This window comes from Mangifera indica, chromosome 5 (assembly GCF_011075055.1).
Source record: "Mangifera indica cultivar Alphonso chromosome 5, CATAS_Mindica_2.1, whole genome shotgun sequence".
NCBI lineage: Eukaryota > Viridiplantae > Streptophyta > Magnoliopsida > Sapindales > Anacardiaceae > Mangifera > Mangifera indica.
Genome location: NC_058141.1, coordinates 13,777,264 through 13,790,034, shown reverse-complemented (window position 1 = coordinate 13,790,034; position 12,771 = coordinate 13,777,264). Strand labels below are relative to the sequence as shown.

The 12,771-nt window shown below is 34.2% G+C and overlaps 1 protein-coding gene and 2 long non-coding RNA genes across 4 annotated transcripts; 2 read left to right on the top strand and 1 right to left on the bottom strand.

Moving 5' to 3' along the window:
• Positions 1-4,600: 4,600 nt before the first annotated feature.
• Positions 4,601-5,554, top strand: LOC123217484. 2 transcript variants are annotated; one of them, XR_006502493.1, is made up of 2 exons: positions 4,601-4,904; positions 5,072-5,554. It is a non-coding gene; the product is annotated as an uncharacterized LOC123217484 (long non-coding RNA). The 2 variants fall into 2 exon arrangements; XR_006502492.1 differs by having other exon boundaries at positions 5,051-5,554.
• A 1,499-nt stretch (positions 5,555-7,053) lies between these two features.
• On the top strand, positions 7,054-7,989 carry LOC123216539. Its single transcript, XR_006502231.1, has 2 exons — positions 7,054-7,537; positions 7,628-7,989. It is a non-coding gene; the product is annotated as an uncharacterized LOC123216539 (long non-coding RNA).
• Positions 7,990-8,148: 159 nt separating this feature from the next.
• LOC123216537 (glucose-1-phosphate adenylyltransferase small subunit, chloroplastic/amyloplastic) lies at positions 8,149-11,986 on the bottom strand. The gene is made up of 9 exons (XM_044636979.1): positions 11,535-11,986; positions 10,804-11,100; positions 10,367-10,636; positions 10,092-10,271; positions 9,874-9,977; positions 9,671-9,782; positions 9,382-9,480; positions 9,080-9,199; positions 8,149-8,532 (listed from the first exon to the last, which is right to left on the bottom strand). Exons 1-9 carry the CDS (start codon positions 11,790-11,792, stop codon positions 8,416-8,418), a joined length of 1,557 nt encoding a protein of 518 aa, XP_044492914.1. The 5' UTR covers positions 11,793-11,986; the 3' UTR covers positions 8,149-8,415.
• Positions 11,987-12,771: the final 785 nt, after the last annotated feature.

The window sequence follows — 12,771 nt, the reverse complement described above, 5'->3', positions numbered from 1 at the left end:
ATTTTGTTAGTTTTTAAACCTAGACGGTGAAAGTGTAATAAATTTTTAGTTTTTAAAATATTTTTCTTAAATAACAATTTTACTCTTAATAGTGAAATTTAATAAAAAAATAAGTATTTGAATCTTTAACAGTTAACTGGTGAAAAATTGTGTTTGCAGTAAACCTTGGGTGGGAAATAGTCATTTGGCCTAATTTTTTTCAATTTCGAGTCAATTTTTTTTTGGAATGCTTTAAATAGTTGACTGACTAAGTCTTCAAATTACCATCCCATCTCATACGCACAAATAAGTGGGATCCATTTAGTGGATTCTATTTGACTTTTTGGAATGGTTGAAAGACTTGACTGACTATGTCTTCAGATTACCTCCCATCCCATCCCATCCCATACGCACAGATAAGTGGAATCCATTTAGTGGATTCTATTTGACTGACTCTGATCTATTGTTTGTCTCCGCCCACAGGAAGTGTATTCCGCCGGAGTCTCAGGCTCATATTACTGCATCGGTCCGGATAAATTTCAATCCTGGAAATTCATGCCTTTATGAATAAAATTCCTTTAAAAAATGATAAACAAGTGTTTTTACAATTCCTAGTTATCACTAATCATCATCATATCAAGCCCAATTACACGTAAACGTTCAATGTCCATTTCCCACCAAAACTTTGACAAACTACGTTCTCTTCCTTTAAGTTTAAAAAGTCTATTTTTCATCCACCCATTTATTAGAGTCAAGCATTGTTTTGTTAGCCAAAATGTATTTCACGTATATCTCTAATAGCACAAACAAGTTAAATGTTTATCGTAATTATTTTATTTTAATTTTTGTTTCCCTCTTTTTATTTTTCTTTCTCATTCTTTGGTTACTAGAAATCACCAAGAAACCCAATATATCTAACCTCTACTTTGTAAGGAGACTCTTAGTCACAACACTGATTGAGACTTGGATGAATTTGTCCAATTTTATTAAATTGAGAAATTTGATCTCATGGCCGCATAAGAATGAGAGAAGACGAAGTTTTTGAGGGCCTTATTGCCACCCATGCAAGCCTTAAAGCTTAAACACAACAATCGCCGTCCCACCTAACTACTCAAGTCATGACCCACACCCTTAGATTTGGAAGCTAGCACTTCCAGATTCACAAACTCCCCCTTAGTGTTGCTCCTGTGATGTTTGCTAGGAGGGGGAGCTAGTCCTAGACACTGTTGCAAACGCATCGACCATCGAAGGCACTTGTAGCAACCTTAAAGTAATAACCGCTAAACCTTTTACATCATCCCAACCTTTCATTTTATTATGGTTTCTTTTACTATTTCTCATCTAACCCCACCTTTGTAATAACTTGGATTAAAATATAATCTGACCATCAGTCTAATCAAGGGTTGCCCCGATTAAAACCTGATTTAAATATTAAAATATTGATTTTTTTCTTAGATTTTTTATAATTATAGACTAGGGGTGGATAAAAGTTTTAGAATTTTTTGGAGGAAAAAACTATTATTTTGTATTAGAAAAAACAAAAGATATTTCTGTCAGTTCACTAAAATTATAAAAAATAACACATTTTATTAACAAATTCAATATACAGAGGATATATAGACTTTTAAAATTTATAGGATAGAAAATTGTCATCAAGATTCTGATAGGGGATAATGATTCAACCTAATAGTTCTTCAAGAGATCTAGTCTTAGAAAGACTCACAAGTAAACTAAGGTTGGCCAATTTTTAACATACTTCGTAATCAAATATCTTTGCTTAGAAGGAAAAGCAGTGAATTAAGATGTTAGATTAAATTTCTGAAAGAAAAGATGGATGAATAAAATTTATGCAGTCACGTTAATGAATTCAACAAATATAATTACAAACTTTAATTAAGTAACCAAAAACATGGCTAATGAAATACATAAAATCAAAGGTAATCCTCTGCTCATTCAAAGTTTTGAGATCACCATTATAAAACAATATGTTCAAGCCATCCTTTTTCACCTGGCCAAATAAAGCATAAGTTAAATTGACAATATAAATTGCAATGAAAGGATTCTCCATTGTTGCCATCCTTATATAAAGGATTTGCTTATTTCTAGTAAAAATATCAACAGGTAGAAACTTTTGACCTAACTTGGAACGACATCGTACCATGTTTAGCAAAACGAAGTCAGGATTAGCAAATGTCAGATTTGTCAAGCTCCCAGCAAACCCCACATGTAACCCAATATCCTGTCTCACTATGCAAATTCAGTTTACAAATGCACCAGAAGCCCAACTGTACACAGAGTTATCAAGTTTTTTGTACGTCTAAACATGAGTAAAATATTTTAATCATAACCCATGGAAACGCATGACCAAACTCCATTTTATATAATTTTCCGCATAAAATCGTTAATAATGTGTATGCATGGAAAATTTGAAACCATTTAACATTTGCAAAGAGAAATGAATGTAGCTGATGTGGCATCATCAAAATCCCATCATATTTGATGACGTGGGAATTCACACCAACTCATCATCGTAATTATTTAGAGATATTATGTGAAAATTGTGATAAAATTATAATAGAAAATATATTTAAAACGGTTAAATTATTTGAAACAATCGATAAGAATGTTTATGTAAAATAGGTCTTTGAGATTTTTCGTGGAGTTTTGGAGGTCCATTGGAAATTCTCTTTCTTGCTTGGAGAGTGAACAAACAAAAATATGAAAAATGTAGATTTTTTTTCTTATTTTTAATGTTTGTCTAAATAAAGAGATATGTATACATTTAAGATTAGTACACATTCGAGATGGTTGGATGCCACACCATCACTTTATATTTAATGTGATGCATATTGTCTATCAACCCTAGTCACTTTGTATTCAATGTTCCGTCTAAATAATATAATTACTTTTCATTGAATGTGATATAGTTTATTTGGTTGACAAAATAATAATTATACTCATTTGTCTATTTTGAAAACTTTAGTATCTCATATGATGGTAAACTTGTGGTCATGAATAAATGACCCAAATCTCTTTTAATCTAAAGAAGACATATTTTTCTCATTACATTGGAGTAGGATCATGTTTATCACCATAGATTTTATATGTCTAGGTAGTATGAGTTATTTACATCCTCATAATATGATTTGTCTACATGGTTATGATGATGTGTTAGGTCGTTAGAATGTTGGGTGCATATCACATACTTACTACGTGCCAACTAGACGCAACCTAAGGTACAATTATTAAGGGGTAGGTTTTATTGGCAAAAAGAGTGCTTAAAATCATCTCCATGAAGCTACATTTAGAGGACATCATCACATGCCATGTTGGTAACCAATGACAATTAGTGAATACAAATTAGTATGTGACTCTCACATCATCACATACCAAAAACACAAAAAATGATATATATATATATATATATAGAGAGAGAGAGAGAGACTTTATTTACACATCTAAATTGAAATATTAATTTTTATTAATTTCTTTTAACACTTCTTTAATTTTAATTGTTCTTAAAAACAAAAATATCTAAATAAAGCCTATATGTTCCATCTTCACTTCTTTTTAGATGTGTTTCCTAATTTAGGGTGTGTAATATTCTTTTTATCTTTATTTGTTGTTGTATGAAATGTAGTGTTGTTTCATTAATTGAATAGTGTTTTGGTTAGCTAAATGAGGCTAATTTTGGTTAGCTAATCTAAACTATTAATTTTGATATTTTCTTTGCTAGTTAAATAAGGTTCATAGATTGAATTCTTGTGAAGTATGCAAGACAATAGGAGTCTAAAAACAATGGTTCCTACGACTGCAAGTACCACTCATAAAAGAACTAAAGTGCTAATTATAACTTTGGAATTAAACCACATAATTTTTTTTTCTAAGCAAAAATGAATTAAAGAAGAAAAAGCCTCGTGCCCAAAAGAGAAATCTAACAAAACCTAAGCTCGTCTTGGATAAGAGCAAGACAATAGGAAACTAACCAAGGAAAAGCCAACAACACAAACAAAGATGAGATGAGCTCGTTGAAACTAACAAAGAAAGATCGAATATTTTTTTATTGACATTCAATTGGAAGAGCCCATCAAATATCCTCATTTGTATGTTACAACAATTAATATTCATTTTACATAGAACTTGGTAGCAACCCTGTTAATAACATTGAAGGGGTCAATGATAAAGAAATTAGTGGTTTTAAAGTGAATTCAAATAGAAACTATGGATATGTTGATAAACACACAAAAGAGTAAAACAACATACGAAAATTGGATACAACTATCAACAATGGAGAACTTGAGTTATGAAATATTCGAACTCGATTAAGCTTGTATCCACCCCTAACTAAAATAACAATTTCTTTTGTATATGCTAAGATCACTTCATAGATAAATTGGTTTGCATATTTAGCTTATGTAATCCTACATAATTGCATAATGAAATGCCGCCAATTGTACGGCTGTAGGAAATTCATAGGGATTTCAATTGGCGCATAAGCTCAGATATGCTAATAAATTACGGAAAGCAGCATTGCTTGGCCTCAAATCCTCATTATATTATATTGACTTTTTCCTCTAAATAGAATTTTTTATGTTATATTATCAACTGTAGAGTCGTCAAATCAAAGGATAATTTTGTGTGTTTACTATTATAATCTTTGTACAAATGGTTTGACATGATGATTAGGATCATGAGCTACATGTTTGAAACAGTAACACGCATCTGAACCAAATATATAATAGAGTTTTGTCCGTTACATATTACTATGCAGCGCTTCAATATCATTTTTGTAGAAGCCGAGATGTGGAAAATATTCTTCAGAAGAACTGCTGTATTTGCTTTCTATGTAGCTTTTATCTTTGTAGCAATCATGTGGTGCTCTCGTCTCACAGGAGCAACAACTGCCCAGTTCTCAGCTATCCAAGGTGAAAATCTGTCTACTTTCTTGCTGATAATATCCTCGCTGCGTCCCCCACCACCACCCACCGCCCGCCCCCCCCGCCCCCCCCCCCCCCCCCCCCCCCCCCCCCTTTTTTTTAAGTAATCATATCACTTTGTTCTAAATTTGCAGACTTAATTAATTATATGACAGACAATTTGGCGAGGAGGAGAACCAGGGAAGTTCCTGTATCAATTGACAGTCCAGTACCTAATCCAACACATGGAAACACCCAGCAATAAACTCAGGTTAATTATTTAAACTCATATGTTCTCTATTTTAAGTCAGTATTTGTGGTACCTGTAAGTTTCAATGTCTTGGAAATGACACGAGGGGATCTTGAGAGTGTTAATAGATTCCCCTTTGCTGTCATGAGGCCTGGAGGAGGGAAAAAAGATGATAGCAAAAGGGAATGCGGAATTGTGGTAGGTTGTTGCTGCGGCGGTGTTGATGGAGGAGGCGGAGGGTGCGGTGGTTGTGGAGATTGAGAGGATCATATCATATACATGTAGGTGTTGTAATTTATCAATAATCCAAGTATGAGTTTTTCTTTTAGTTAATTTTATCAAATGGAGGCTGCTCCTCTCTTTGTCGACAGCAGAATTTGAATGAAATTATCAAAGCCATTTAAAAATAGATTACCATCAAATTATGCTAATTAGTTGGACCACCTTCAATGAAAATTCCACATCCATGTTTAAAATTATTACATTGTTTTATAAAAATAAGAAAGAAATAAAAATTATAAATCATATTATTAAAAATTTTAATGTGAAAGATAACATGGCCTTGGCTATATTCAATTGTTTCAACTGTCACATTGTTGAAATACACACTATAAATTAATGTTAGATTCGAATTGAATTTATTTAAGTTTGAGTTTGACTCAAATGAGTCTGAAACGAATTAAATTCAAGTAAGTTTGAACTCAATATTGTGCTTGAAAATTTAATATTATCGTGCTTGAGCTTAATCTCAAGCTTTCAAGGTGTTCAGTTCACAAAACTTGTGAGCGTGAAAAATTTTATACGAATCAATTAAAACGAAGTCATTTTAATCAATATACATCAAAATGATGTCATTTTAATATAAAATCGAACTCAACACTCAATTCAAGCTCAACTCCTCTCTAACAAGAGGTGTGAAGTTAAAAAAGAATGTGAGAGATAATATTAAAACTGGCTACAAATAAATGTTAATTAAAAGAGAGGACATATGCACTTTATATTATCCAAAATAGGCCAAGAATTTCTTATAAGCAATCCAATAAAGTTTTGGTACATTCCATTTTAGATGGGAGTGAATTATTAACAAATTTAGTTTACTTTTATTAAAAAATTACGTAATTATCACCAAACTTTAACTAACATTTTGACCGCATAACAAGGAGTGGACGTGATTTAAGCTATTTCAGACTCAAATTATTGTTCGATTTTAACACAAGTTGAGTTTAAGTTAAAATTTTATCTGGATCAACGTCTAACTATTATAGGTGTATTATAACTCGTCTAATAGTTAGATGATTCTCCTTCTTTTCAAGCTATTATTTTTATTCTCTAATGTTTTTGAACAATTAGGTTGAGTGAACTCTTATTTAGTCTCGGTTCGGTTTGAATATTCTTCTAAACATAATTAAAATGTAATAATCAAATTAAGATCATCAATTGGTAATTAATGATTCTGAGTTCATCCTCTCCACAACAAACCAACCATTAGTTTGTTTTCTTTCGAAACTAATATTGACCGACTGGTCAAACAAGTATAGAATTGGAGTGCAACATGTCGTTCCACCTAAGAAACTACTAGCCGACTTGTCGTCTTTATCATCCTCTATAGCTCCACCCTCGTCGTTCAGCCCGTACAATATGGTTGACAAGCGATGCTGAATATTCGCTTGAACTAAAAGATTTCAGCTAAATTTGAAATGTTAATCATCTCTGTCTTGACTGAGATGCAGTAATCTATTAAGTGGGGATATTGGAAAGCACGAGACCCCTTCTAGAATAAATATTTGCAAAATGGATCCATGCATTTCATGTTGAAAATGTTGCAGAAAATTAAAAGAATATTTTCTTGACAAAAATATATATAAATATGTTAATATACCATGGATCAAGCTGTACAGCACAACTTGTAGTTACATCAAATCAACTTCAATGAGAGGAGATAAGAAAAAGAAAGCCTACAGTACGTAGACACTCTCTCGCTGCCCGACTTTTAATCCAATTAGGAGCTCAACAATGGAAGCCAAGTAAATGATTCCAAGAAAGACTTGGCTGACATTAAAAAAAAAAAAAAATTGGTTTTCTTCCTACTCAGAGATTGTTTACCTTGTCCGCAAACAACAATAAGAAGGAAAATATGGAGCTCATAAATTGAAAGATTCTCTTCATTTGGCTGCATGCGTGATGTTATATAACTGTTTGATGGTTGAGAATTGGAACGTGCATTTTGAGGAGCAAGCAAATTTTTGGTTTTGGGGTGTATAACACAGAATGCCAAAGAGTTACAGGATTAATGCTGGTGTCTGTGCTTTGCTTATTGCCTGTATAGTTGTATCAATGAGTTCACTGCCTGCGGTTACAGAGGCGAGAATTACCAAGTTTTCATCTATCCAAGGTGGGAATCTTGAAAAAATCAGATCTATTTTTCAGAACTTTAGATATTGTTCAGTAAGAATTAATCTTGTACTTGATCTGTGAATGACAGAAAGTTTAGTGCGAGAGAGTACAAAAGGGAGCGTGGTACGACGTCGTCGAAGTCTGAGGGTAACTCCAGCGCGTCAGGCGACTCCAGTACCGGCTCCGCAAGTCAATCAAAATGGTTGAAGTTTGTTGGTGTTTTAAATATTGGAAGATTTAGATTGCAAATTTCTGTGGGATATGGAATTGTTGGTTCATGCAATTATCGTATTGGTGATGATGTTGGGACAAAAGGTCAAGCGTTGTTTGCGAAATTTCAAGGTTTCAACTTGTCTTGTGTGTTGGGGTTGTAAGACCCTGACCCTGAATCAGTCAATTTTATGTTGTTTTAATATCAATAAAATTTCTTTCCCCTTCAGGACAATTAAATTTGACCTGATGCTATCAACAACATTCCTAGGTCAAAGATTTCTGAAATTTTACACTCCTCTTTTTAAGTCTTGACTCATTCGAGTATAAATTGGAAACGGAAACCCTTCTAGAATTTATTTTTCTCCTTAAATCAAGCAAAGTATTCGATGTTCAGCATTATTATGAATAAGCATGTTCATTATGAAAATTTCATAAAACTTACAAGCAGATATAGAAAACTTTTATTTTTACGTAAGAAGACCTTTGCACTGTAACTCTCCAGGTCTTCTCTTCCTCTCTTTTAATTACATTATAATGCCCGTAGATATACATACACCATATGTCGAAAAGGTAACCTAAGTTGAAGAAGAAATAGAATTGCATTTACAACATTTTCAAGAGTAACAAGTGGAAGGGAGGCAGACCAGGCTAGGGATGAAAATTCTAGATTATCGTTCCACTGGGAATTAAGGCATCCTTGATTACAGTCACAATCCCGCTTTTAATGAAGTAGCCATCGGTTTCTCTTGCAGCTTCTTGCACATTGTCGCTATTTATGATCTGTGATAACAAAACTCCGTGTAAGGAAATAATATTTCAGGCCACAAGCATGTATTTGAGACAACAAGGTAATAATTTAACATCACCAAGTAGCGCAATTATTCATGCAAGTTAAATGGAGTTTACAGAGGAATACCATTACACAACCATACGGTGACATTGGTCAAGTATATCTTTGAAATTAATATTCTTTGCAAAAAACTTTCAATTGATTTCAACTAAGTTGAAACTCTTATCAGATACTTTTCTTGGTGACCAATATAAAATTGGCCATCAACCAACTAATTAGAAAAATAAATTGTAACCCTCAAAACTGTAGCAGCGATTATAAGGAAAAAGAGTGATTTACGTTATTATTGGGGCTATATCGTGCAACAATGCTGGGAAAAGTCTTAAGTTTCAAAACTTAAATGAGCTTATTGTTATTTAATATAAATTCCCAGTTTTTTTCCGAGGAAGAGATAAAATGAAGTATGTAATAGATTAACTAATTTGCACAGATTCAAAATATGACCCACGCAAAACAATTATGAAATAGGAGTATAACCTTCACATTGTTGCCAATTCGAGCATTTTTGTCAATTATTGCCCTCTTGACGTGAGAATTCTTGCCGATACCAATTGGGACACTACCCTTTGCAGCCAGAAACCTCCTGTCTGCATCCGTCTGAAAAAAGAAGAATGCACCAGAGTTCAAATTGTCACTCAAGACAAGTAAACCTCCAAACTTTCACTAACATGCAATGCATAGCACTTATAACAGAACCACATATCTTGATCAAATAACAAATTGATAATAGGTCATCATTCAATGTTTTTGATAAGTCATTAGTGTTTAAGGCATTTTACCTCATAATAATCAGCTCCCATCAGCAATGTGTCTTCTATGATTGCACCTTCTGATATGCAAGATCGAAGCCCAACCACAGAGTGGTGAATTTTGCAATTCTACAGAAGAAAGAGAAGAATAAGATTGAACTCCGTGGATCATATATACATCATACCTGCCATGACTGGAATATGAAAGTAAAATCTATTTGACATTGAAAAGATTAATATGCGACTGGTTGTACAATGAAGTGATCATAACACATAATAGCCCACACAACATCTTAATATCCAACCTTCAAGAACCTACCTTAATAACACAACCTTCACCAATGACACTATCAGTGACATCAGCATCAAGCATCTTAGATGGAGGCAAATATCGAGGTTGGGTGTAGATTGGAGCTGAGCGATCATAAAAGCTGCAAACAAGAGGATCAAAACTACTTAGACACAAATTTATAATCAAGCTAGTAGCAAGACAACAAAATTGAAAAACAGAATTGTTACTACCTGAAATCAGGTATTGGCTTTCTGGTGATCCCTAGATTTGCATTATAGAAAGCCTCAATGGTACCTATGTCTTCCCAATAGCCATCATACAAGTAAGCTTGCACCTACAGAGATCAAAGAGAAATTAGTACAAATATAATTTTAACTTCTCTAATGCAATACATAATTTCTGCAATGCATTAAACTTCCAGAAAAAAAAGGAGGAAAGAAACATATACTCTCATCCCAATGGAAGTTGCACCAGGAATAACTTCACTTCCAAAATCATTTGCTCCTGGGAACTTATCCCGAAGCAGATTTAACATCACATCTTTACTGATGACATATATGCCCATACTAGCAATGTAAGGCATCTCTTTGGCTCTCTCATCACTAAGACCTAATATAGTTGTATCAACCTGAAATAGATCATTGAGAAAATATATCAAATTGATAATTCAAAAAGGATGAATAAATAAATCACAATATCATAAATAGATCAAACAACTTTTACCTTCATAGCTTTAAGTTGCTCTCCTTTTGGCTTCTCGGCAAATTCAATTACGCGTCCTTCTTCATCAATCTTCATCAGACCAAACGCAGTTGCTCGTTTTTCATCCATTGGCAGGGCAGCAACTGTGATATCTGCATCAGTTTCTCTGTGTGCTTGAATAAATCTCTCATAATCCATTCGGTACAAGTGATCCCCAGCAAGAATAAGAAATTCCAGTACATTGTGCTCCTCGAACAGCCACAAATACTGCCTCACTGCATCAGCTGTGCCCTGTAAATTTAAAATCTAACTTCCATGAGAATCAACCTAAGTACATGGAAACCCATCAAGGCATCACCAAAATAGGAAACAAAACCTGTTATATTTAATTCAGATTCACACATACAGTGATATAACAAAAAATTCAAAAATTTAGAAGCATTGCAATGCAATATCACCTGGAACCAATTGGGATTCTCTGGGCTTTGCTGAGCAGCAAGAACTTCAACAAAACCTTCATTTTTGTAACCACCCATGTTGCTAGCATACGCACGTGAGAGGTGACGATTGAGAGAGGCAGAATTGAACTGTGTGAGCACATAGATCTTGGAAATGTTACTATTTAAACAATTGCTCACAGGAATATCAATCAGTCTGTAATTAGCTCCCAGTGGAACAGCAGGTTTGGCCCTCTTCTTAGTGAGTGGGTACAACCTCGTCCCTGCTCCACCTCCAAGGATAATTCCTAAAACACTCTGCCAACAATTACCCACAAGAACAATCACATTACGTGCTGCAATGATCTGAATAACTCATGACATCATATAAAGACACATAAATTGATGTTGGTATGTAACGTCAAATAAAATATTAATTCTATGTAACATTTAAGAAACATAAAATTTATTATTTATAATATACGACGTCTTGTAAATAAATAGCATTAATGATTTTAATGTACAGTATCATCATGAAACACGATCCATAATTCAATATATATCATCACATTTTCAATCCACAGTTTCTAAAATTTCTCGTTAGTTAATCACGAAAATCCAAACAATCGTAAAAAAAAAAAAAAAAAAAGAAACTGAAATACTCCGTCGAACGGATAACTAGTATCACAACTCTGCTCCATTTGTTTTATGAGAATTATAACGTTTAAATTCTAAATTACATAAAAACTTACGCGACTGGCTTCAGGATCAAGACAGGTCTGAGAGTTTCTTGAATCCGAAACCGCTTTGGGAGACACGACAATAGGACGTCTCTCATTGGCGACGCTCCGCCGATCGCTAACAGCCGCTTTGGAGCAGAGCTTCTCACCTGAAAGATGAGAAGACGAAAACGCCAGTCGTTGCGAGGGAATGATCCTACGGCTGAGATTGGACGAAGTAGATGATGCAAAGGATGACGATGAAGAGGACGGTACTCCAATGGAAGCCATACTTGCCAGATTTTTGGAAACCGAACGAGTACTTAGTTTATTAGTGGGGAGTCGTGCCAAACTCAAGATTTGATGGGTTTTTGGGAGTCGCAGTAGGAAGAGGAATTTACGCAACGAACCTTACAGTTAGAATGCTGTTAACATCGCAAGTAAAATTCTGGGAAGTGTTGAGATCATTGGTGGAGGTCATTTCACCAACAATCACATGAAGTTGTTTGTCTTTAAACAAAAAAACAAACCAATTACCACCGTCCACTCATTTATTTATATGGAAAAAATTCGGAAATAAAAGTTATGAGAAGAGGTGCGTGGAGTAAATTGCACCTTTGATCGATCATGTGAGTTTTGCTTCACATGTAGGAATTTATAAGCTTAAAATCTAAGTGATAGTCAGTTGGGCCAAGAGGCCCAAGGAGCCCAAAATTCTCAGCATTGATGAGCTAACTGGGCCATAAACATTACAAATGAAGGGCCTATGCATTTGAGCTACGTCGTTCCACTTGTAGAAAGAGCAAAAATGCATCATTAATAATTAAATATAATCATAGCCATTAATTGCAATCAAGACGCACGCACGAGTGACTGAGAAAATTAATTAATCATGATTCGGTGGTCTGTGAGGGGCCCACGACTTGCACGTGCACTCCCCACTCATTTACTCCATTCCCGTCGGTCAAACATTTGTTAAATATATAATTTATTCTTGTAAATTCTAATAATAATAACTAAAATTTGCCCACACCTAGAAAGGAGCACCTAAGCAATTAATGGCTCAAGCTAAGACCTAGCCCTGGTGCCAATTATCTCTGTTGCATTGCATGCAGTGTTTTCGTCTCGTTAGGGCTGCAGTCTGGTAGAGCAAGAGCGCCCATGGCAGAAGGTAGGTGATAATATTGAGAACACAGAAAAAAAAAAAAAAAAGGCAAATCAAAAATAAATTGTTGTGAGAATCTCAGGACTCGAGGTTGGGTTGATTGAT

Excerpts from the sequence above, each read along its gene's own strand:
- LOC123216537 (XM_044636979.1), bottom strand. The coding sequence starts at position 11,792 with ATGGCTTCCATTGGAGTACCGTCCTCTTCATCGTCATCCTTTGCATCA. Across the intron at positions 9,978-10,091 it reads CAACTTCCATTGGGATGAGA|GTGCAAGCTTACTTGTATGA; the intron begins GTATATGTTTCT and ends TGATCTCTGTAG. Across the intron at positions 8,533-9,079 it reads GAATTGGCAACAATGTGAAG|ATCATAAATAGCGACAATGT; the intron begins GTTATACTCCTA and ends TTGTTATCACAG.